Source organism: Malaclemys terrapin, chromosome 2, assembly GCF_027887155.1.
Source record: "Malaclemys terrapin pileata isolate rMalTer1 chromosome 2, rMalTer1.hap1, whole genome shotgun sequence".
Lineage (NCBI taxonomy): Eukaryota > Metazoa > Chordata > Testudines > Emydidae > Malaclemys > Malaclemys terrapin.
Genome location: NC_071506.1, coordinates 220132792 through 220159944, shown reverse-complemented (window position 1 = coordinate 220159944; position 27153 = coordinate 220132792). Strand labels below are relative to the sequence as shown.

The 27153-nt window shown below is 40.1% G+C and overlaps 1 protein-coding gene across 1 annotated transcript in view; it reads left to right on the top strand.

Moving 5' to 3' along the window:
- Positions 1-27153, top strand: part of KCNH8 (potassium voltage-gated channel subfamily H member 8) — a 355081-nt gene that overhangs the window by 318370 nt on the left and 9558 nt on the right. Inside the window, exons 12-15 of the mRNA XM_054020303.1 lie at positions 12553-12591; positions 14484-14842; positions 22458-22564; positions 23632-23708. Of these exons, the coding sequence (XP_053876278.1) occupies positions 12553-12591; positions 14484-14842; positions 22458-22564; positions 23632-23708 (582 nt within the window). The remainder of the gene's footprint in view (positions 1-12552; positions 12592-14483; positions 14843-22457; positions 22565-23631; positions 23709-27153) is intronic.

Sequence of the window (27153 nt, the reverse complement as noted above, 5' to 3'; positions counted from 1 at the left end):
TACTTGGAATATTGGCTGGAGAGTTTAGTTAAAATCTCTCATGAGCATGATGCCCTGCAGCTTTGAAAACACTGCCTTGACCAACCCTCAGGTATCTATGCATCTATTGTGTTTCTAACGTCCATCACCTTGGTAAGTAGGTGCCACATAACATTGTGAAGAAACATAAAGTTCAGGAATGATGAAATGGATGCTTTTTCTCTGTCAGACATGGTATGCTATAGCAGATGTTCGTTGTTTGTTCTTTGGTTTTCATTCCTTGTATCTTTTCCTAAAGAGTATCATCCTGACACACCTCACTGTTGTGTGTTAGTTCCTGGGCACTGTAAACACTTTTGGGGAAATAGTGACCTATTTTTCCTTTTTTCTTCTCTTCTTGATATAGCCATCAATACTGACATTCATCCCACCATGTTTCACTAAGCCCCATTAGATCGTAATCTCCACTCTTTAGGATCATTTCCAATTCTTTTTACTTGTTTCCCAAGATCCTGGCATTTTACTGCATTTACACATTATTTTTAATAATGAGATGCCCTATCACAAGGGGTCCTGCAGTGACACCTTGAGGGACCAAAACAGAAGAAATCTGATGTCTTTAAAAATCATTTTAATCAAATTCAATTTGCGCACCACAAATACCAATATTCGTTAATCATAATTGTGCAGCTATTGTATGGTATCACTACAGATCAGAAATAAGGTGGTTTGGGTACTTTAACTTCCAGATCTTAAGATGTTTGGATTTCTTTTCAATTTAATTCAGAATTTTCTGGATTATAATGCTTGGTTTGGGGATAATTGCAAAATACCTGTTGTGTCTTTTATCCTAAATTACTTGTATGTAACTTTAACTCCATCTGAATGTAGTTTTTTTTTAAATCTGGGATTATCTATACATAAAATAGGATCCCATTGTGCTACCCTTACTCCTGTGAGTAGCCCCATGGACTGCGTTTCCACAATTAGACCCATAATACTTTTTGATAAACAATCCTATACAAAGGCAAACTGTTTATTATTATTGTAATTACAATGTTGAGATTGAAGAAGTGACAATGCTTAACTACTAATTTTAGCTTTTGAGTCATTTTGAAATCTCTCCATCCTCATTCACCTCACTTCCCAGGATTATTGCATTCTGCAGCAGATTATAAAGCTTAACCAGAGGGTTACATGTAGAAAAATCCAGAGTCTAGAAAAGCAGCTTATCTATGTTTTTAAAATGTATACGAGAAGGGTATAAAACACAGTTTCACCCAGGAAAAACTCTTGGATTTCAGTGGAGTATTTGCCTAGGAACCTAACCATATTTCTGTTGTAGGCATATTAGCGATGTTGTGTAATTGTTTTCCAGTATGTATAATTGTGCCACGGAACATTCTACATATATTGATTTGTAAACATTAACATGTTGTTTGTGTGTCTGCAACAGAAAAGCAGAAAAATATGCTATAAAGGCCAAATTCTGCTTTCAGTTACACTGATATAAGTTCAGACTGACTTCTTTTGAGCTACTCTAAATTTACACTGGTGTAATGGAGAGTACAGTTTGGCCCTAAATTTGGAAGAATTATTACACTAAACAATCTTATTATTCAGTGTGAAGTAAAATTGAATTATGTGGATTTGTTTAAAAATTGTTGTACAGGTACAGTAATAGTGAAATTTTAAAATACTTCTGAATCTTCACTGACATGTTAAACGCATATGTTTATACTTGTTAGAAATCATACATATCAAGATGTATATTGAAACAGGAATGCAGTAATATGTAAGAATACTTGTATAAACGGCATATAATCAACAATTCATGCACTCAATAGATACACATTATTTCTATATTTCAGCTTTCAGTTTCATTAGGTATTGAGTAGATAACATAACATTTTTTGTTCAGCATATAAAGAAACTAAAGAGGTATTTCATTAGCAAACAAAAAATGCTCTGTGGAACCCCCAGAGAAAGAGAAATAAATAAAATGTAATGTGTTCAACAAAGAAAACACATGGATTGTTTTCTAGATTTAAAGTTTCTGTAAGTAGACTTAATCTGTTAGAACAGTTCCCTTAGTGTACATCTATATCCACATTTTGGGGAAAATAGACTCAGCAATCAACGTACCAGAGTGCCACCAGAATCCTTATAAATTATCAGTTGTTACCTGAAATGTGTGGGTTATGTATTGGGTACCACAAGGAATTACAAAAAAGACTGCACTGACTAATAGCTCAGACATAGGATGAAGTGGAGATCAGAGTGGGGAGAAAAGAAGGGAAAAAACTAATGGAAAGGAAAATAAGTTTATTTTTTTAAAACTATGCTTTGAACTCTCCCTCCCTCTTTCTTTACTGTATACCCTCCCAAAAAGCCGTATGTTAACAACTGGCATGCAGCATGCCCTATAAATAGAGCAAAAACATCACCTATACAGATGTGTTTTTCGGTGGAAAATTGTTAGCTGGCTAATCAACATGTCTGTCAGATTTTTTTGGTGGGAGGGAGGAAAAGAGAGAGACAAGACACCAGCTACGTAGAAATAGGCTTTCTTACTGCTCTCTGGTCACCTGCAACCTGTGAGGCATGTATCAAAGAAGCAACTTTGTAGTCTCATGTAAGGCGTTCTCTAGTTTGTTTATTTATGTTTTAGCTGATGGTTCGAACATTTCCTGCCCAGAAAAGAGACTAAAATGCCACCTTGCATCTAGAGAGACTCTCTCATGCTTAGGATTGTAGCACATTGATGGGGCAGGGCATATGGGGTAGCTAGCTCTACTGCTCCCTATGTTGTTGGTTGCTGATCAAAATCAAACTTAGATGTCTGTGACTAGTGTTTGGGAGTCAGAGAAGTCTTATATGAGAAAGAGGCTTCTCTTCTTCTTCTTGTATGTTAAATTGTCCCAGGGTCAGTTTAGAAGAGTGACCAAGACTACCAGACCCATCCTGGGCAAGTACAATATTTGGTGTGAAGGACCGTGAACCTTATGTGAGGAAAAGGTGGCAAACCCTGTTGCTGGCATTATCAGAATCCCATCTCTAGCTCATGCAGTGTATAATTTGATATTTTAGGGAGGGACAAGCTTTCAGCTAAACTGTTGTCTGGAGCAGTGACCTATATAGCCACAAGTTAGTTAATTTAATAATAGTAGCAGGCCTGTGTTTTACAAATAGTTACACAGTGATATTTTAATTTATGACTGTACTGTGGTCTCATCAGATAAGTAGGGCTGGGCAAGACTGTGATGGGAGACCTCCAAGCAAAGCCAGATGTAAGAAATGGATGGATGCTCAGTTTGTGGCATTCTTCCTTCCAAGTAAGTACTGAACTAATATCCCACATGATATTAGGGGGAACTGTGCTGCTGCAGGTACTGCATGTAGGTTGTGATATGAAACAATGATAATCTCTTCTTATAGAATCACAGAAATGCAGGGCTGGAAAGGACCTAAGAATGGTTATCTAGTCCATGCCCCCCATGTTGAGGAAGGATTAAATATACTTGGACTGTCTCTAACCTGTACTTAAAAACCTCCAATGGTGGTAATTAAATATATCTTTTGCAAAATATAGTGGTACTAATCTGAGAGGTTTGGGTTTTTTTTTTTACCAAATTCCAAATTGAGTGCTGGGGAGGGGAGAAGGGGAGTGAATTTGGTCAATTTAAACTTCAGAATGAATTTAGATATGCAAACTCTAATAACTCAGGGTGAAATTTGGTTTATATAATATCCCTCCTGAAAGCTAGCACTTCTAGAATAGCTATAGGATGCTGGCATAGAATGGCTGAATTTTATTATTTGTGAGTCACGTAATCTCTGTATGGTTCGTATAGTCTGAAAGGGACTGTGAGACACTTGATATGAATTAGGGATTATTATTTTCAACTAACCATTTTCTGTTCTGCTTTCCCTTTCTGAATTTATTGTTTTTGTTATGTTTGCTTTGGCATTCATGTTTGATAGTCCAGTGCCACATGGTGAATTTGGTTATTAACAAAACTGCTTCTTGCACAGATGGTACAGTCCATTAAACATGCTCAAGACCTATTGCTGGATCATTCCCTGATTTTTTTTTTTTTTTTTGGCTTTGGAAGCCGTCTGAAGAAGCTTTATGTATGAAATAACTAATCTGGGGCAATGCCAGCACTAATAGTAGTGTAATGGCTCCTGTTTGAATCACATTTCTCTTGCCGTTGCTTTCCATCTTTTCTAAGCTGTTCATATCAGTGTCTTTATTATGATCACATACAGTGATAGGCAAGATAAGCTTAGCATCTGTTCCCAAACTCTTCCCCCTGCATTCCATTTTGTTTCAGGCAAAATTAACAGGCACCTCCGCCAGTTGATAGTAAAGAAGAAGAAGGTGAGTGGCATTCTGTTGAGTCAGCAGAAGTCCCACAGCAGATATGAATTCAGGTGTATGTAGGTTCAGACATAATCTGGGGGCAATGGAATCATACAAGCCTACAGGGATCAAACAGTTAATGGTGTGGGACCCAGACCAGGCCATTAAATTTCACTCAGTTAGCCTTGTATTTGGCCCACTTAGAGTGAAATTATGTATTGTACTGCTATGAGGCATAACACAGAACTTCTACTGCCAGAGAAAAGGGGCTATGGTGGCTGTCATAGTTAGCAAGCTAATGGTATCTCTGACCCCTTCTGGTCTTTGTTGGGATTCCCTCCAAGATCTCTTTCCACTTGGCTTCCCAAGAACTCAGTTCGACTCCAGCCTTCATCACTCAGGTATCTTTATTTGGCATACAGCAGTGCTCCTCTGAGTTGATCAGACTCAAAGGCAGCAGGGATGGATGCAGGGTACATCACAACTTCAAAGTTACACAGAAACCTTTTCCCTTTATATACATTACACAGCTCATTGCATTTACTCCTATACATTGCATCATATGTTTTTGGATTGGCTGTTATTTTGCAGGAACCAATCCCTGTGCAACATACGCTGTCCACGGTTTGATTTCCTCTTTACCTCATCTCTACATTCCTAACTTATTTTGTTCCTTGTTATCTAGTTCATAACAAATAGTTCCCTCTTATCTTAGTTGGCTCAGACATTCCGTCTTCTTAGCCCACTCACCTATTTACTTATCTTATTTGGCACAAACATTCTGTTTTCAACCTGATGATTCATTTATGTTCCTAATTCTATCTTCCAGAAAATGAGGCCTCCCTCCATGTGTTAATTACTCATGTCAGGCCAGGCCAGTGCTACAGTCTTATCAAGTGTACTTCCCTCTCAGGTCTTAGGCAGTCACCAGTCTTGTGTGGAGTCACATAATTCTCCCACTCTCAGACCAGACCTTGGGCTCCCATCCCCAGTTGATAACTATGGTTCCTCAGCAGGCCTGATGTGTGTCCAGTACCTGCAGTTCTGTGCTCTCCAGAGCAGTGACCAAATAGTCTTTTCAAAGAAAAGTATTATTTATTTAGAACAAAAGCATTTCAGGAAAAATAATCTTAAAACAAGAAAATGGACTATATACATACTGCCTCTTCCTAAGGCTACCCAATCTTTGGAAGTCAGGGAGGGCCCAAACTTCCTCAGACATTTTTGCAGGATCTGTCTCTGTCAGAGCTCACTGACAACAATCCCCCCACCTGTCTCTCCAGAGAGCCCTTTTATCTGTTTTGTGTCCCTTTGATTCCCTAGGTTCCCAGCAATGGCAAAACAGCTGTGTAACTTAAGGCTGGAGCTTAGAAGTAGGCCACTATCCTACAATTGCCCCCCAAATGTTTGTTGGGGCATTGTTTACCAATATCCATTGTGATGCTTTCCTGCAAAAGCTCCTTATTAAGCTAGATCATATATTCATATAGGAACAGGGTTGCCCAGAGGATTCAGGGGGCCCGGGGCAAAGCAATTTCGGGGGCCCCTTCCATAAAAAAAAGTTGCAATACTATAGAATACTATATTCTCGTGGGGGCCCTGTGGGGCCTGGGGCAAATTGCCCCATTCTCCCCCCACCCACCCACCCACCCCCCACGGGCGGCCCTGTATAGGAAAGTCTAATAAACCCATGTAGTTAGACAGTAACTTTGCCTCATTGACAGGTTGCCTGCAGTATTCATAAATTACATAGCAGCATTCCTAGATTATTACATAGAAACTCCACACCCACTACAGCAGCTTTGTCATCTCTGCACCCTCCTGACCCTGGGCTGCTTTGGGGCCTGGAGACACCTCCAGCTTAACTTAGACAGCCCTGAGAGTCTGTCTGAACTATGGTAGCCTAACTGGGATGCCCTATGGGCTGCATCACTTCCTGGAGTCACTGCAGCCCTGCCCCTGACACACATGCACGCACACAGTCCTATCCTTTACCTGCCCCCTATAGCAGGGCTTGTGACCGGGTCCTCGAACAACCATATTGCAGCTGACTTCCATAGTTCCTACTCCAGGGGAATTCTGCCCCAGGTAGACATGAGGCTTTTAGGGACCTTTTTCCATGGCATAAAGAAGCTGGAGCAGGCCTGGTGATCTCACCCTTAAATTCCTCTCTTTCCCAAGGTTGCTCATATAGGCACTGAACATTTCTAATCAGATTTCCTTCTACCCAGGGCCCCTGTCTGGCAAATACTTATGCACATACTTCACTGTACTCACCTCAGGAAAATTAAGAACATTCATAAGTGTTTGCAAGGACCAGGGCTTTGGAGTGTTATTGTTCTTAAGGCTTTCAGTGTTAGCTGTAATGTTTACAAACATACAGTAAATCCTCATCAAAATGTCCCCTCCACAATTACTGTAACCAAATAGGAAAGATATCTAGTGTTCTTTCTGATATATCTTTTGTCTGTAATAACCTGGAAGCTGTCTCAAAAGTATTATCTTCTAGAATAGCACGCTGTAGGTGCAAAGGTCTCTTGCCATCTCTTTTAACAATTGCTTCTCCTATCTCATTTTGTCCTCATTGACTACCTCCTTTCTTTTGATGGTGTTCTTTTCACTGGTGTAGGATTTACTACCTAAATAAAAGGTGTCTTTCTTAATTCATGATTTCAAAGTGGCACAAAATCCTCAGGAATAGTGGTGGTGGGGGATTGTTTTGTTTTTAATGAAAGAGAAGAGTGCACACAGAAACAGAATTAAAAAATTATACCAGCGCTTTTTTTTTTTTGCCATTATTATGGTTCCTCTATTTCTACCTTTTAAGCAGAATTACTATAAGTTCTGTGTTAAGGAGTACAACCAATCACAGTCTAGATGGAAGGTGAGTGAATATTTCACTACTACTAATTTATTCATTGAATTTAGCCTCTCTTTTCTGAGTGTTCACTTTATAGAATATTTATGGAAAGTGAATTTCAAACTTGTAAACGTGAGTGTTGGCACCAGAAATCTAAATCTAAACATTATGTGCATCCAGTCAGAGAAAAGAAACTCTGTGACCTACATGGCCAATAAAAACTAACCAACATAACTCACATTTTAAATACTCACACAAAATCAATAGAATCATGATTATTTGTCAAAACTATTCCAGGAATAATTTTGAATATAATAATGAATTAATGGGAGAAAGTTATATGTTGCTTGTGGACAATTCACAATCAGAAACTAAACTCCAGAATAAGGTACTCAATACAGATTATACACTCAGCTCTTGGTGCTTACACAGCATACTGTACAAACCCAGAGTGCTGAAGACATCAGTTTCTAGGGAATTTATTTATTCTCCATTCAGCCAGAGGCAGTGTAAAAAAGGTAAGAGGGAGGAGGCTGCAAGAGTGAGAGAGAGAGAGAGAGCTGATAAACCAAAAAATTAAAATGCAGAAGATATTGGGACAGGAGACATTTCCAAATGCCCATGAAAATATGCTTTTAAATTATGGAGTGTAGTTACAGTAACAATTATAGCTAACCTAAGACCTCCTGTAGCATATATTTCTGTCAATGGGCTGTGATTTAAGGGATTTATTATATTTCATTGAGGAACTTCCTGATTAAGGAAAACTGAGGGGATGAACATGTGTGAGGCATTAAGCTTTCCAGTGATATGGTAATCCCTTGTTATGTGCTCATATATTTTCCATTAACAGTCAGTAAAATCCCTATGAACTGAGCATATGGCATTTGATCTATATTTTTACATATTGGCAACATCTTTAAACAGTTTTGTGTACTTCTTAATACTAACTAAGCATATTAATATTCCAGTTTGTGCTTCCAAATCCTTTTCTGACATAGTGTTTTAGCCTTTTGTTCCCTAAAATGCAAAATATTATTAACATATTCTAGGAACCCAGACTTACAAAGAACTCAGTAAATCTAGACGCATGCTTTGTTCCTAAAGCTCAGACTCAAGCCCTGCTATGAAGAATATTGAACCTTCTAAGCCAGAACAAGACAACACGATCCATCAAAACCCTACCCTTTCAAGCCCAGCAAATCTATATACTCTAGTGTTTATCTAATTATCCCTAAAATTTGGATATTGGCTGTACCTCTAAATTCATTTTTTCCAAAATATGATTTACAATCCCTCTTGAACAGATTGTATATATATTATTTACATTTTCACTGGCTTACCCTGAAAATCCCCATAGATGATCTACCAGATATCTATACCACTGGGGGTTACCGTTTTATAACCTCAGTCCAGAAAAAAATCACCTCCAGATGATTAAAAGATCTGGATTGACTTCCTGCATTGAATAATCAGCTTTTTCTGATGTGTAAGTACCATTCTTGGCCTTATAATTAAGGATAGGAGTTCATCATGGAGGTCACAGATTCTGTGATTTTTGGTGACTTCAGTCCCGGCGGGGGGAGCTTGGGCTGCCAGCCCTGGGCGGTGGGGTAAGCCCTGGGTTGTGGGGCTTGGGCTCTCAACCCCGGACAGCAAGTCAGTCACCCTGCCCCCCTGGGCAGAGGGGCTCGAACTGTCAGCCCTCCACTCCCCACCACCCCCCGGGTAGCAGGACTTGGGCTTCTGTGAATTATTGCTTATTGACCATGACCAGTTTGTGACTTTTACTAAGAATAACTGTGACAAAATCTTAACCTTAATTACGATGAACATTAATAGAAGAGAATACAACTGTTGCACCGTCTGTACCAAATTCCAAAATTCTAAACAGTCCTAGGGAAACATCAAATAGAGACTATGGGCTTGATTCTGATCTTGATACTTAATCTATTACCACTGTACCTTGTGAAATCAGTTACTGTGTTGTGTACAAAGTTTTACAAGATACAAAAGGATACATGTGCTGTATTTTAAATCTGAATCAGATCCTCTGAGCATCTTTAGTATGACTCACATTAACATTAGTGACATTTTCCTAATATGTCTATTTGGGAAATACCTCTTCAACTTTGTTTTCAAAATGTATTTATAACCTTAACCTTACTTCTTTTTTAAACACAGCATACAGTATGTACAATTGTGTGTCCTCTTTCTTTTCATGGAAGCCACACAACACTTTAAGGAAATCTGTGTATTGTCCTAAAGCAAAAAAATGCTTTAGTAGATTGGAAATTAGGACAGTTCCTCAGGTCCTGTGATAATTCCACTGATAGTAAATTTATGCAGTCAGATGCAGGAAGATGAAACCCTGGTTATGTGGTTACTGCAGTTTTTAAATTTCCTGCTCTTAGTTCATGCCCTTGTACATTAGTATTCTTTTTCTCTCTGAGAATTATATTTTTGGAGAGGAGAGTCAGAAGAGACTTAGAATGCCTCTTTTTCAGAAAACTCTGCCCACTTGCAGGTCAATCTATTAAGTGTGTGGGTCTCAAAAATGTTTACCATCGAGCATCATTTCTATCAAAGCAAATGAGCTCAGACCCCACCTTTATGTAAAGTGGACACAATATTTATCTTTGTCAGCTATTAATGAAGTATTAGAATACCAGAGATATGCAATTATAATGTTCTTTACTTTGGCATGCCTTAATGAAATGGATTAGCTTGTTCCTGCACACATAACTTATCCAAATGTGTTGATTCAAACTGAAACTGCCCAACCATGGGGCCAGGGACAAAAGAGAGAACAGGCTGTATGGACAGAATAAGGGAAACCAATGGGAGGAGAGGATGGGGGACATTCTCAAGAGGGAACCTGTCACCAACAATCTGCTTCCCCTGGAACCTCTGTCCCTCCCTTGAGCTACCTTTCACCAGCCTGTACCTCCATACATCTTCTGACTCCCCTCTCCCCCCCATTATTTCCCATCCCTACTAGCAATGCTCTGAAGCAGCTGGTTGCTCTCTCCTCCTCCTCCTCCCTCAGGCAAATCCACAGTAGCTGGGTTACCAGCAGGATACAGTGAGAGTGGTGGAGAAGAAAGGTTCAATGCACTCATTGCTGGCACAGCATTAATCCCTGGCAGTCAGGTGGATTCCCTGCAGGGGAAATGCTGTTCAGCCCCTGCAGCCCAGCTGAATGCAGGCAATTCCAGCAGGGCTTTGGGAAAGCATACATAAAAGCTAAAGCCATTCCATGCAGCAGTTTGTATTTTCTTATTGTCAAGGCTGCACATATAACTCTCCTTTATACTGGGGGAAGAAAGTTCAAAAGAGGAGAAGATCTTTGCCCACATTTAACAATGTGCACCCACACACAAGTCCTGTCTTGGTAAAACCCAAGCAAGATTCTGGCAGGCAAATTAATATTTTCATATTTCTGTTTGTTAAACTGCTAATTCATGTGGCTGGTTTTGTAGATATCAATTAATATTATATCAACATATATTTAACACTTATACTGCAGTAGTGTTTAGAGGCCCCAAATTGCTAGGCACTATACACCCCTATATGAATCTAATTAATACCAGGTGTGTCTGGGTGCAGGTGTGCATGCAAGTCAGGCCTTTAGTGTCACATTAAACTGATCTTTTTTAAACTATAGCATTTAGCACACTGAATGCTTCCATTGCTCCAAACTATCTAGGGCCCAAGTGCTGAGTTCCTTCCGCTGACATTGATTACAATCAGAGCCAAAAGGGCTTGACATCTGACCATATCAGGGCTCCAGTTAGGGCTGCCTGACATTTTCTCTCACTGACACAGGAGGAGCAGGGCCATATTTTTGCTTTATTTACACAATGTAATGATTCTGGTTGTTCTGCTTTTCAGTGTATTGAGAATTATTGCTAAGTTTATGTAAGCAACATGTCTGATTACTCCACACGCTGATGGCTAGGCAGATGTGGAATAGGTTTACTGCTTAGACAAAATTAAACATTGGAGAAGCACACATTTGTGTGGCAATAATAATGACTTCATTTTTATGAGTAATTACAGAACTATTTGCCTAATAGCCTTATAAATTGCAAGAGCTCTGATCTAATGACAAAACAACCAAGATTTTCAAAAATGGGTTACTAAAATTAATCTGCTGAAGTAAAATATTCAAAAGCACTTAAGTTATTTATGCTCTGAAGATCCCTTCACTTTCAATGTGACTTATGCTCCTAAGTGCCTAAGTTACTTTTGAATTGGCCCAAATCCTCTACGTTATTCAGGTGCTTAAATCCCATTGAAGTCAAATAATTTTGAGGATCTGGGCTTGAGGGCTAGATTTACAAAGATTAAAAGTAAATGGGACTTAGGTGCCTACCTCGCTTAGGCACTTTGGTAAATCTTACTAGCCGCCTATCTGCATTTTTAGACCCGTAAATACCTTTGTACATCTGGCCCTTAAGCTTTGAAAATGTTACCTAGAGTTTGCATGTAGACAACTATGTAAATAGTATAATTTTCAGAAGTGCTCAGCATCCCACAGATCCCTCTGATTTCAAAGGGAGATGCTGGGTAGTCAGCACTTTTGAAAATCAGGACACTTATTTTGGAGCCTAAAGAGGAGATTTTCAAAGGCACAGATGGTAGTTTGACTTTGTGGGAGTTTGGAGCCTAACTTTAGGGATCTATTTTTAAAAATTGTTGTCATACCTGTCACTGTTCTAGATTCCTACATTATTTAAGGACCGATCCTACAACGAACTCTGTGCCTACATGGAGCCCTATCAAAATCATTGGGCCTCCCTGTGCAGAGATCCATCCATGTATGTCCAGTGCAGGGTCATGTCCCGAGTCTTGTTTTACTTTGGAATAAAATGTTAATCTTACAGGAATTCCCTATTTCTTTAAAATGGAAGGTACATTTTCTGGTCAACAACTTGATCCTGACAGAGTCTGTTTCAAAGACGTTTCATACTGATGTCAGCGGGGGGAGGGATAGCTCAGTGGTTTGAGCATTGGCCTGCTAAACCCAGGGTTGTGAGTTCAATCCTTGAGGGGGCCACTTGGGGATCTGGGGCAAAATCAGTACTTGGTCCTGCTAGTGAAGGCAGGGGGCTGGACTCGATGACCTTTCAAGGTCCCTTCCAGTTCTAGGAGATGGGATATCTCCATTATTATTATTATTATTATTATTATCATCAGTGGCATTTTGAATTTAATTTGTGGAATATACATTTGTTTCATTATGAGATTTCCTTGCTGTTCCATCATATAAAATTGCCTTTGGAAGCCAAATCTGTGCAGATTCACTTATTTTCTGCTACTACTACATTTTTTCCCTCCTCAGGTAATATCAAGATTATCAAACAAGTCTACACTATCCCAGGTATGATTGTCTGATTTTAAATATGATGAGCTTAACTTTGAAACATAAGTGCCTAGGGCCTGATCCAAAGTCCTCTTAAGCCAATGGAAAGACTCCCACTGATGTCAGTGGGTTTTGAATCAGGCCCTTAAATAGGATCCTGCATTTGAATGCTAAAACTGCTGTTGGGTGTACCTCATAAATGTCCATTTTCTATGCCTAAATGATTAGGCATCTTAGCATCCAGATGCTGGATTTGGATGTTCCATTAATGCATATTTGTTTTAAAGATGAGCCGGGAATGTTTACTCAGCCCAAATGATAGATGTGGAAAGTTAAATTTACATAAAGTTCTTTCTCATATCAGAGTTCTGTACAGTTTGTTCATCAGACTTCTATATAGCAGAATAGTTTTCAGGGAGGCCATTATTATCGTCTTGACAGACAGGCCTTTGCTATTACATTTTATATTCTTGACTTTTTGGACATGTCAGATTGAAAAGGTCTGGCTCATTGTATCTGCATTAACAATAATAATTGTATAATGTTTACTCAGTAAACTGATAGTGCAAGTTGAATAGCAAAATTAAACTCATGCTGCAAAATATGAGGACAAGGAGTGATGGGCAAATCTCAAAAGATTGTTCACCCAAAATTTGTATCTTTACCCAAACTATCCAAACTGATATGATTGTGGACAACTGGGCTGGAAATCTCTTCAGAACAGACTCCTATGTGAGATTTTTGCTACTTCCTGTTCTCAATCACACTGAAAATGCTCCAATACTATTTTCAGAAAAGGTTTCTTTTGGGCTTAGTTGAATTTGGCTGTCCTATTTATTTGAGATGTGTGGAGTTTGTAAGAATGACATAGGACCTGATTCTGCTATTCATAGTGATAATACCTTGCCCCACAAGTTGTAGCATGGGAATAAATGGGATTACTTGTGAAGCAAGGCCCTGACCCGGAAAAAGCTCCAGATGGGCAGACCTCTGCAACTCACTGCACATGTATTTTGGTTCCAATAAATAATAATAATAATAATAATAAATTAATTAATAATGCATAACTCTTATATCGCCATTTTCATTAGTAGATATCAAAGTGATTTACAAAGGCATACATTATTCCTATTTTACAATTGGGGAACTGAGACACAGAGACATGATTTGCCCAAGGTCACCCAGCAGTAGAGTGGCAGGTCTTTGGAGTCCATTAGGCCCCCTCTGCCTCCTATAACAAGCACCTACAGTCCATCCTACAGTCTGTATTCTTTAAAAAATTCATCTCTATCTTTTGATGAGTTAGCTCTTTAGAAGGTAATCCTGTTACACTGTTGTGCATTAATAGGTCTCTGCTGGAGCTCAGGGGTCTGGCTGTAAGGTAGTAAGATCAGAGTGTAAGGTCCCACTTAGTGTGACTAAGAGGAGGAACCAGGATGCATTCAGGTCCTAAGTGAACTGTATCACTCCTTATAACTGACTGTACTGGCCATATACTAGACTGTGGGTATATACATTACTTACCTAAAACCCATTCTTAATTCATCAACAGTCTCACAGCATTAACTTCAGAAGAACTAACTCCTCAAAAGACAGAGAGAAACCTATTAAAGTATACGTACTCTGGGTGGCTTGTAAGAACTAAAGCCAGGCAATGTTTCTCAGTAACAAAATACATTTGCAGTGAGTTCATTGGTTATGTTACTAGAGGGCTTTTGTGTATCTATATGTGAGGGACTGAAGAGAGAGAAATAAATAACAGGTGGGTCCCAAAATAACATTTGTTCTAATGAAAAATAAAAGCTCTAATGGATTTGGTTTTATTCAAGTATGAACATCAGAGCAAATCAACTGTCCCTGCAGTGCTGGGCTTTGAAGTTTATATTAATATGAATTATCCACTATTTTAGACAGAGCCCAAGGGAAATGGCAGCATAAACAAGAGACTCCCATCAATTGTGGAAGACGAGGAAGATGAGGATGAAGGAGAAGAAGAGGAGAATGTCATTCTTTCTCCAATCCACACGAGGAGCACAACCTCATCCCAAGAGAAGAAGGCTGGAAGCAGTAAAAGCTATCTAGGGATAAACTTGAAACAGTTGGCCTCAGGAACAGTGCCCTTTCACTCCCCTATCCGAGTTTGCAGTTCAAACCCTGCAAGAACCAGACATGAAACTGAACTCCACTACTACTCCAGAAAGAGAGAGAAAAACCTAAAACTGCACCTTTCAACACTGAACACCATTGGTCCCCCTGACCTCAGCCCAAGGTAATAGTTATAAACATTTATCTTCTTCCCCATCACATAAGTCTGCTTTAAGTATCAGGTCACGAATTTTTTTCTTAATGCTGCAAAATTCTTGTTTTTCTTTAATGTTAGCATCTAACCTTCCTGGGATCTTCTTATCCCAGGCATCCTACAGGGTCAGGGAGAGTCCTTTATTAACAAGAACTCAATGTTATTTAGCCCCCAGCAGGGGGAATTTTAGGACTTCAGGGTCGCATTACAAGATAAAGATGATGTTACAACAGTGGAAGTTACAGTGCTCAGCATATATGAAAATCAGATGAAATATTTAGATGATGAACTACTGATTTCAGTGCCTGACTTGAGGCACTCAGATTTTAAATTTTGGCCTTAACCCCTCTATACATTAATATACCCTCTGTGGAACAAGTATGAAAATACATATCTTGCAGGGGCACTATGAGGTTTAATTTTGTAAAGTCCCTCAGAGGAAAGGCTATATCCAGAGTGATCAGTGTCCGCTCATACACAAAGTGACTGGAGTAAGTTAATAGTTTATGGTTTTTAAAAAGTGACAGATTGTATAATGGCAACCTGGCTTTACAGGTTGGATGGGAAGTAACTATGAAGTTTTTAAAATCAGCTTTTCTCTGAAATGTATGGTGTAAACAAAATACATGATGTGTGTGGTGGTATAAAAGTCTGATTAGTACAAGTGTGAAATGACCTCATTAATGGCAACGCTGCTTATGTAGGTTATTCCAAAATCATAAGCTGCTATTAGCAAAAACGATAGTCTTGGGGACAGATCCTTGGCTGATGTAAGTCACCATAAGGAGCTGTACCATTTGAGGATATAGCCCTTCATATGTCTTGGTTTGTGGGTTTTAATTCACATTCTCCAGCAATTTTGAAGTATTGTATATTTTTAAAAGTTTTCTCTGTTTACTAGTGATAGACAAGCAAGCGTAATAATCTCTTCTCCTCTCAGGGTTATGGTAGTGGTAAAGTAAACATGAAAACCACCAACTCGGCATCACAAATATACAATAGGTCTAGCTGAGTCAAAATGTATTTAGGAAATTGTGCAATAAACTCACTATAGCCAAAATTCACATAGATACATGCAGCAAACCAACCCCTTGTGTCGTTAGTATATCTGTGGAAGCATGTGATAGGTCAGCTTCAGCATTAGCAAAAGTGATTCAGGAAAAAGTCTCATCTCTACTGTAGGTCACACGTTTGATTTGGCTCAAGTCAGTTATGACTGAAAATCATTACCATTTGATGGCCTGTGGAAAATGAGTAGTAGTTCAGTAAATCTTTGGTTCATGGTGCCTACTAAAAATTGTCCATTACAGTCATACACATGCACATGGCCAGACACTGACCTCCAATTTTGTGGGCGCAAACTGCAGGTGCATTGTTACACACACTATTATTTCCATACATACTTTTGCATATGAACATTAGAGTCCTGTTCATAGTTATGCTGGAAATGTGGCCCATAACATGCATGATTTAAGACACATTATCCTGCCAGCCAAAATCCCTTTCTCAGTAACTTCCCAACCCAAATTACATTTGCAATATCAGAACATGTTCAACAAAATAAAAAGGAAAATCATAAGCCTGGAGCAAGTGTTTTTCCCAGTTAGCATTAAAATGCAAATAGGACCCTAACCAATGGCTAAATGTTGGCCTACTTTTGGGCAGGAGTGTAAGAATGAGGGGGAGACGTGCAAGAAACTGCCTCAACTTGTGATCCATCTAGAAGGAGCAGCCACAATGTTGCTGAGGAAATGTGTGCTGTCCTCTCTCCTAGCATTCTGCATTGATACTATCCGCCTGAAGAAAGGCAGAATGAGGGCAGGGCCATGACCCCAACCTGCCAGGGTGGCTCCAGTGTGCATTCTTAAGGAATCCCTAAGGGAAATTCTGCCTTAGCCAACCAGAATTCCACCTGGGGACTGCAGCTGTATCTCCAGTGCAGGCCTCTGCAGCCCTGAGACTACAGTAGTGGCCACGTTACAGATTAGAGGAGAGGGGTACAGTGCCCCTTTAACCCAAACAGATGATCAAGCACGCCACCTGAGTAGTTAGGCAGTGCACATGTTTCAGACTTTGGGCCATAATCAAATCATTTTGTGGAGAATAAACACTTCCCTGTGAAATGGCTCCACTGTATAATTGAGGTAGTGTTATGTATTTTTCCCTGTAAATCAATATCAGTATCTTTTGAACATAGGGCTATATCCTCAGCTAATGTAAACTGGTGTAGCTCTACTGACTTCAATGGATCTAGGTAGATTTACTCCACATGAGAATTTTACCCATAGTCTCTGAATTGTGTTTCCTTACGTGTTTGCACAGTACCTAGCAAAATAGGGCCCCAACCCAGACTGGACTCTTACGGCACTGCTGCAATAGTATTAATATGTATTAATAATAATCAATAACTCTCCTCAGTCCTGCAACCTCTACATAGGTGCCCAACCCATAGGAAGTCACTTACATTTGGAGCACTATCCATTCAGCCTTCATCAGAACAGCCTTACCTTATTTCTTAAAATATTTTGCTTTGCTGCCATCACAGCAACTATCAACCAAGCTGCTTTTTTATTTTTTATTTTTTTTTTTTTGAGGAAATGCTTCCAAGACCAGATCTACTCTAGTATTTACAGTACTCACAGCTGGCATGGCCAGTATATTCATATAAAATGGCATTCATCCTTCTCTACATTTAATAGGAAAAGCACATTGGTAAAATCCTATGAGACAGAAATGGGTGCACCCATTGCACTACCAGACGCTGGGAGTCTTAATTTTCCTTAAAAGAAAATCAGTCTCTTTCTGGGTTCACTAAAGGACCCAAGAAGTCTGGAATAGCATCAATACTAGAAGAGACAATGGTTGTACAGGATTTCTGGTTGTAGTCTGGGGAAATTCCTTCCACAACTTCATCAGAAGGAACAATTAAGGCCTGATCCCATGCCCGTTAATATCAGTGGGAGTCTTTCCACTGACTTAATGGGCTGTGAGTCAGGCCCTTGAAGTCTAAATGTAAGTCTATACATACCTCACTTTTGACATTACTTTGCAGTTCACCTTTAATCCTGAAGTAACACTACAACCCCTCCATATATTAGTAAGGTCTCTTGTTAGTTTACAGATTTCTCCATAGAGACTTATTGACTGTATAGCTGTCTTGTGGATTTTATGAGAAATACAGTTCTAGTTATTTTAGAAAGTTGTATCTTTAAGTTTATATCTCTGAATGCTTTAAACTATGGATCTGCTGTAATTTTCAATGCATATCTAATAGCTTTTCACCATGCTTATTTTCCATATGGGCTTTAAATGCAATTAAGATAATGTTTTAATCCATTAATAACCTGTACAAAGTGTATATTTGATGTGAGTTAAATCTTATTCTTTGAAGACATGAGCCCAAATCATAGCACTCGGCTTTTGGACTGAGTTTCCAAACAAATTAAGCATCTGACTTTCCAGTTGCAGGAAACACCATAGTCCTGAGTAGGTCATCTTTTCATGAGTCTCATCTTCTTCTCTGTCACCCTTACACAAGTTTTCGATAGTGATGATAACTTTTTGTATGCACCTAATACAGTAAAGTGTAATGACTTTCAATTGAAATCCTAATCCTGCAAACAGATGCACTAGTACAGAGAGCCTTGCACCCACTGAGGCCAGTAGCACTCTGCATGGGCACAGTGAATTAGGAGGATCAAGACTATAATACATATGTTGCTGCAAGCACATGTCTCTCAACTCAAACCCACCACCAGTCCCACTGTGTTCTCTGTTCTATGTTTTCCAGATTTGCCCAGTCATGAGATTTTTGCATTTGAGGAGAAAAATAAGTACATCCTTATCTCATGTAAAGTGTAGTTCCCGTTGTACAGGTGTCCCCTTATCACAAAAACCACCCTCCCAATTAGCAGTGTAAGAAGAGAGGCCAAGAATTGGCTGAGCATAAAACTGAACTATCTTCTAGAAAGTCACCCCCCTGTGTCAGTGTGGAGGCGGTGTTAGGGAAGACTGTACCACTTCCCATGCTGTGCCTGTTCTGTGGACAAAGCGAGGATTTCCTTGTCCACTGTTGTCAGTCGAGCACCTTTTACAAGCACTTGATTTGCTTTAAAACATTAGGGGATAAAGGCTTATATTCATAATACAAAACATCAATACATCAAAATAAGAAATATTCAAACTTGTATATTAATGGGCCTATGCTTCTAATTATTCCATTCTTCATCTTCACGGGCCTGATTCAGATATCACTTATACTGGAGTGAATCAGAGGAGTAGCTTCATGGGACTCAAATGGTGCAAAACTGGCGCAAGTGAAAGAAAAACCTGCCTTTTTGTCTCAAATGCTTTTCTACAAAGTGAGCGTTGATGTTAATGTGTGTTTCTGTATGCACCAATGGGTGCTTCTGTAGACACAGTGTTTGGAGGCCCGGCTGAAAAGGTCTGTTTCATAAATCAATCTTTTATTTGTTGGTTGTGTTGGTTGGTTGAAGGTTTTTGACATGATGTGCCCTCTCCCCTTTCTCTCTGTTTGACAAACACATAAGTACAGCCTTGAGCTATGCTTGAATACCGCAATAAAACCCATCCGATTCAAAATAAGATCCTCATACAGTCATCTCATTCTGAATAGTATTTTTCATCTCAGGAGCTCCATTGACTGTGATTCTTAGAGCAGCTTAAGTTTCACCTTAGCTTAGTGAAGCAATCTTAACCCTGCAGTTAGCCATATGTATGCAAATTCAAAAGGAAGAACAATCGCACAGGAGGACTGAATATCTGAAGAGCTTGGGAAAGTTTTACTGAATTCTGTACGGCATTTGTTACTCTGATTAGATGTTTGCCCGTGTGTTGGGAAGATCTAAGGAACCATAACTGGAATTGCAACCTGACCATTGCAATGCATTGAAACAATCTGGATTTCCATTCCACTTCCTCATAAATAGAGTTTCACTAGAGCCAAGTTTGTTGTGGGTCAAATTACTGTTTCTACTTTCATGGTTGCAAAAGATGGGTTTGCAACATGGCTGGAGTTGGGGTGAGTCAGGGCAGGATCTATACTGATCTTTTAGTTAGTCTAGCTTCTACACCGCCATGGAGGGGGGCATGCTGGGGCTACTATCAGCCATGCCTGAGTAAGAATTAAGTACAGACTTCAGGATTTGGCTCTTAATACAGCTTATATAGGTACACCTATATAGAGCATGCAATGTAATTCATAATGTCACCAATAAAAAGCACCTGGGAGTCCTTCCTGGGATTTCAGTGGGCATTGATTTAGGCCCAATATCAGTCTGTCTTGCAAATGGGGTTTGCTGCTTGCAAGATGATAGACTGATATTGGCAGGACTGGATAAATAGAACAATGGAACTGTCAAAGCTAGTGTTTCTACTGTGTATGTCCGCACAGAGTAGACAGAGCTTTTGACCTGGCATTGCTAACTTGGTGACGGGCGCCATGGTGCCCATGGAACCCCTGGGGCTTCACCCAACCTTCCCAGGCTGCCTGATCAGTGCCAGGAGCCTCATAGAGGCCAGTGGCCTCGGTATCCCGTTCTCCTCCGGTGCTCGAAGCTTCAGGGATAAGACCCCGCAGATCCAGGAGGACCCGGGGAGCTAGCTGCTGGATCACCAATGTACGTGGAGGTTCCCGTGGCATCATCCTCGTTGTCACCAGACATGGCTATCATGCAGCCCCCTCACCCAGTTCCTCAGGATGATGCCAACGCACACCAGGAACTTTTGAAGAGGGTTGCTTCTAACCTGGAGCTTCAGGCAGAGGAACTGGAAGAGCCCTCAGACGCTCTGTTTGATGTCATCGTCTCCTGCCAGGGGGGCTCTACCCCTTCATGAAGGGGTCTCCAAAATCACTAATGCCCTGTGTCAGACCCGCCTCTTCCCTGGCCCTATCTCTAAAAGGCCCGAACCTAAGTACTTTGTGCCAACCAAAGGGCATGCGTACCTATACTCCCATCTGGCCCCCAATTCCCTTGTGGTCATTGCGGTTAACCACAAGGAGAGGCAGGGACAACCCGAGGCCACACCCAAAAAATAAAGACTCAAGGAGGTGGGATCTTTTCAGATGTAAAGTTTATTAGTCTTCCAGCCTTCAGCTGAAAGTAGCCAACCACCAAGCCCTCCTTGGCCAATATGACTTCAATATGTGGCAAGCCATGGCCAAGTTCGAAGGTCACTCCTCGATGCTTCCCAGATGGAGTTCTGAGTGATCCTCGATGAGAGCATAACTGCGTCCAGGGCGGCCCTCCAAGCGGCGTCAGACGCTGCCCATGCTGCTGCCCGCACCATGGCTTCCGCTATCTCTATGCAGCAAGTCTCTTGGCTGCACCTCTCTGGGTTGTCCACCGAGGCCCAGTTGCAGCCCCACCCAGCCTTCCTGCCAAAGTTGGTCACCACCTTCCATATGAACAAGGAGATCTTCCTCCTGGTGTTCTGTCCTAAACCACATGAGACCAGTGAAGAGAGGTGTCTTCACGCCCTGGACATCCAGAGGGCCTTGGCTTTTTACTTAGAACTTACCAAGCCTTTCAGTAAATCGACTCAACTCTTCATCACTGCAGCAGATAGGATGAAGGGTCATCCGGTGTACTCGCAGAGGATTTCCAATTGGATTACCTCATGCATAAGGACCTGGCAGGGGTTCCGCCGCTGCCAATCATCAGAGCCCACTTGATGAGAGCACAGGCATCTTTGGCGACCTTCCTGATGCATATCCCTATCCATGATATTTATAGAACCACAAAGTGGTCCTCTGTCCACACGTTTACTGCTAATGCCATCACTTAGCAGGCCAGAGATGCCACTGAGTTTGGCAGAGCTGTGTTGCAATCTACACATCCGTGAACTCCTACCCACCTCCAGAGTTACTGCTTTGGAGTCACCTAATATGGAATAGACATGAGCAAGCACTTGAAGAAGAAAAGACAGTTACCATTTCCATAACTGGTGTTCTTTGAGATGTGTTGCTCATGTCCATTCCATGACCCGCCCTCCTTCCCCACTGTCGGAGTTTCTGGCAAGAAGGAACTGAGGGTGGGGGAGCCAGCGGCGCCCCTTATACCATGCCATGCAGGTGCCACTCCAGGGGGTGCCAGAGCTGGTCCCCTACGGATACTGCCGAGGGAAAAACTTCTAGCACCACTGCATGTGGTGAGCACGCACACCTAATATGGAATGGACATGAGCAACACATCTCGAAGAACACGAGTTACGGAAAAGGTAACTGTCTTTTTCACTAATAGTCCTAACAGTTTATAATTATTACAAATGGCATAGGGAATGCAAGTAGACTAGACTAAAGGCCCTATCACAACCTGTAAAAATAATGATAGTTTCAAAATAATCAGTTAAGATGAAGGGCCTGATTCTCCTCTCTTTACTCAAGGTTTAAACAAGTGGTAACTCAGTTGGTCACACCTGTGCAATGGCCTTTATATTTCTCTAAGATTAGTGTCATACAGAATTCACCATTGCTTAAGACTGTGCCTTTCAAAGTAATATTGATAATTACATTATGAAGTGTGAGGTCTATACACTCTATACTCAAAGACAATGTTTTTAACAGGATTGTTGATGGGATTGAAGATGGAAACCATAATGAGGGAAGCCAGACTTTTGACTTTGGCTCTGATCAACTCAGGCAGGAATCCCGGGTATCTCCTACAATTGTGGGTAAGTGCCATATCTAGCCACTCATTGTAATAGACACTTTTTTGATGACTTGCCTTTTGTACATCTATATTTGCATGATTCTTAATAAAATAAGCCTCTATGAGTTATGTGAATGGGTTTAAGATGTAGCTAAACTTAGTGTCATTTGCATTGACCGCAAATCATGACAGAAAGGTACAACTGGATATCATCAGTGTGTCTGGGCCAGTTGTCCTGCTCCTCCCTGTTACAAGTGAAGATAAATGGCTTGTCAGCAGTTTGATTTCCACTACATCTTTACTAATATAGGGGCTGATTCTATGAGGTGCTGAGTGCCATCAACTCCATTAAATCCACTGAACACGACACATTTCAAGATTGGTTCCCATAGGGACATACCTGGAAAATAATTTAAGAACTATACTGGAACTTGGCTGCTATTTTACTATTAACTCTTGGCTTTTTACAGAGTTAACTGTGTCAGACATGAACAGAGTGAAAGCCATGAGTAGCATGAAATGCTGGGCAGTCTTCTGAAAGGACTGATTAAATAAAGCAGCAGGCAGGAACACAAATATAAGAGCCCAGCCATTACTGGTGATGCAAAAGCAAAGGGCTAGTGTTGAAATGGCATAACCAGTTGAACTCAGATTGTTTCCCATTTTCCCCTCCTAGATGAAGAAACCGTGCCCACATAATTATGTATCTCTTGCCTAAATGCTACTTGAAACTAATTCTTTTTGAAGGCAAAAACAACTGCATAATAGGGGTGTGGCAATTACATATGTGATTTTTTTTAATTGCTGAATTATCAGACTTAACGCCTTGACAGAAGTTCTATATCTTCTCACAGAGTAGGTCCCACACAGGAAGAGGCAGTGCAAACTTCCCATAATACCTCATTTACATCCTTCCTATGCATTTTACATTGACCATAGAAAGCCATTAAATGCTAATTTCATTTGCTCCCAACCAAACCTGAGGTCAGATTGAAAGCAGAGAACAAGTGAAATAGTCCCCTTACTAACTCCCTAAACCACCTGATAATGTATTTCTATAATTTACATATATGCATGGATTATTTACAGACTCTGAAGTTGGTGCTGCAGTGCTAGTTATCAAAGCAGAAGAAACCAAACAGCAGATCAGCAGGCTTAACCATGAGGTATGGAGATTTGTTTTATTCTGATTAACAACACTTTGCTTAATAACAACATGAGAAGAGCTGGGCAAAACCCCATGATGTTTAGGAATTTCACAATGTTTTGAATATGCAAAATTAGGAAGAGATTCCCAAATCATCTTACCTGTAATTTAAATACATTGTTTCTAATACCTTCCAAGAGTAATTCAAATAAACAAAGAAACATATTTTACCTAGTCTGTGCTATGTATTAGAGTTAACAAAGGGCTGGTCCACACTAACCCCCCACTTCGAACTAAGATACGCAACTTCAGCTACGTGAATAACGTAGCTGAAGTTGAAGTACCTTAGATCAAACTTACCACGGGTCCAGACGCGGCAGCCAGGCTCCCCCGTCAACTGCACGTTCTCCTCTTGCAGAGCAGGAGTACCGGCGTTGACGGCGAGCACTTCCGGGATCGATTTATCGCGTCTAGACAAGACGCGATAAATCGATCCCAGAAAATCGATTGCTTACCACCAGACCCGGAGGCAAGTATAGACGTACCCCTAGTCTTGATGGTTCTTTTATCACAAGTAAGCAGCCTCTATATGGTGGGTGTGTGTGTATGTATAGATATACTGTTTTTTTCCCTATAAAATAGCTCTTTCTCCCTTCCCATGCTTTTTTCGTTTGTCTCTGTTTCACTCTGTTTGTCTCTGTTTCTGTTTCTACTCTTATCACACACCCCTCTATGCTTTTTTTTTTTTTTTACAATCTCCTTTGAGCAAAATGCAAACCTAGTAATGTTTAAATTCATATAAAAAATTTAACCCATATTATCTGAGTAGATTCAAAATTAGGTAGGAAGCATTTGCCCATTCCCAATTAGGTAGCAGCGTTTTGCTGCTCAAGCCATTAGTCCTGTGGAAATGTAGGAATTATATAGCATTTTGCTTTTTCAGATTATAATTTAGTTTTAAAGAAAGATAGTTCCTTATATCTGCCTGGCTTCCACCTATTCTGACTGCTCCACTAATACTGATATAAGTTATCACTTGGTTATTGGGTAAAATGAAAAGCATTAGAAACATTATTCCCAGCAAGTATATGATACTGTGTCTTCACAATGGTCTTTCTAAAAATTCATGTCCATTATGTTTTCAGTCAAATAAAGTACTTCAGGTCATATGATGGAGGCATCAGTAGCAACTCCACAGTTAAAGTTGCACTGAGATTTGTACTTAAAGCAAGACTGTTTTACAATTAAATGGTTGCTTTTAGTTTCCCATTTACGGTTGAATTTTCTGTAAAATCTTTTTTTCTGAAAGATGTTATAAATTTGGTAAATGAAACATTTAAGAATGAGCCCTTTTTTGAAATTTGGCCATAAGCCTTGCCTTTTTCTCTTCTCTCTCTCTCTCTCTCTGACTAACAAACTACTGTCACCACACATGGTAAATTTCTCTCTCTCACCCAACTCCTCCAATCTCACTGATTGGCCACTTCTCAAATTTTCAGGCTTAAACCTCATATCCAGCTCAGCTGAAATCAGTTTAGACCAGCAAAAGGGGCTTTATACACCTTTATCTCCATCCCTAGGCCCTGTTTTGGGACTGGCTGGATGCAATTATAATGGAGATCTACATTAAAGCAGCTTCAGGAAAATGACTAGATATACCACAACTGGGACTGTGAAGAGGGGCCTAGAAGCAGTTGAGCTCCAAATCTGCCTTAGAAGTCCTTAGAGCCTCCTCCATAAACAGACTGGAAAATCCCATGGCTTGAGACAAGGCTCGCATGACCATCACTCGTCAGAGCTTTCTAGAAAGCTTGATGCAGAGAGCTCATACATATCCCAAGAGTGAGCATATGTACTGACAATACTCGAAGGAGAAATGTCACTTACTAGCATATAAGTGATGCTTTTGAAACTTTACCATAGCAGAAGTTAGGAAAGTAGTATTGACTCATTCCTTAACCTTGAGGAGCACAGATATTTTTCAGATCTGAGGCTATAAATAAGTATTGTATGATTATCATCAAGCAGCAGTTGAAAATATAGTACTATGTCAAGAACCTTTCAAGCAGAAACCTAATGGAATAAACAAACATTTTTTCTGCAGTGGCTTTGTGCCTGTCGTTGCTTTTCAGTGTAGTTCTATAAATCTTTTAGCACTGTGATACATTTAAACAATAGTAGAAAAGATGATATTTTTTCTAACATAAAATTAATTTACCCTGTTAACACTGGACAAAAAAAACCAAACAGTTTCGGTGCTGATCCTCTTCTCACACTGCTGTGAAAAAGGAGTGAGTCCCTTAAAGTCAATGGGGTTACAGAGTGGGGAGAGAATTGTATCTAAACAAGGAATCCTTTATGCCTAATCCAGTTTCTAATTCTATATTAATTATTAAAATACAGATTAAATAAGTCTCCCAAATGGTCTGAAGTAAATAGGATGAAATTCAATAAAGACAAATGCAAAGTCCTTCATTTAGGAGCTGCACACATACAAAATGGGAAATGACTGCCTAGGAAGGAGTACTGTGAAAAGGGATCTGGGTGTTACAGTAGACCATAAGCTAAATATGAGTCAACAGTGTAACACTGTTGCAAAAAAAGCAAATATCATTCTGGGATGTATTAGCAGGAGTATTGTAAATAAGACACGAGAAGTAATTTTTCCATTCTACTCCGCACTGATTTGGCCTCAACTGGAGTGTTGTGTCCAGTTCTGGGTGCCACATTTCACCAATTTGTCCACATCTGTCCTGAAAGCCAGAGAAGAACAATAAAAATGATTAAAGGTCTAGAAAACATGACCTGTGAGGGAAGATTTAAAAAAACTGGTTTGTTTAGTTTGGAAAAGAGAAGACTGAGAGGGAACATAACAGTTTTCAAGTATGTAAAAAGGTTGTTACAAGGAAGAGGGAGAAAAATTGTTCTCCTTAACCCCTGAGGATAGGACAAGAAGCAATGGGTTTAAATTGCAGCAAGGGAGGTTTAGGTTGGGATATTAGGAAAAACTTCCTAACTGTCACGGTGGTTAAACACTGGAATAAATTGTGTAGGGAGGTTGTGGAATCTCCATCATTGGAGATTTTTAAGAGCAGGTTAGACAAACACCTGTCAGGGATGGTCTAGATAGTACTTAGTCCTGCCATGAGTGCAGGGAACTGGACTTGATGACCTCTTGAGGTCCCTTCCAGTCCTGTGATTCTAAGATGTTATTGCCCATAGCAATACCCTGTGCCATGATCCTGTCAGAATTCACATTTTCAGCACATCAATAGGAGACCTTTTAAGGTGTTGCAGCAAAGTGTTCCAGGTGATTCAGAAAGTCAAGGAATTCTTTCCTTTTAGTCACTGCTGAGCTAATGACATCATGATGTCACGGGAAAATCTATGGCTACAGGTGCCCTCTTTCGGAAGAGATGTAAAACCAAGTATCTGAACATATGGTAATTACAAAGTGACATGGG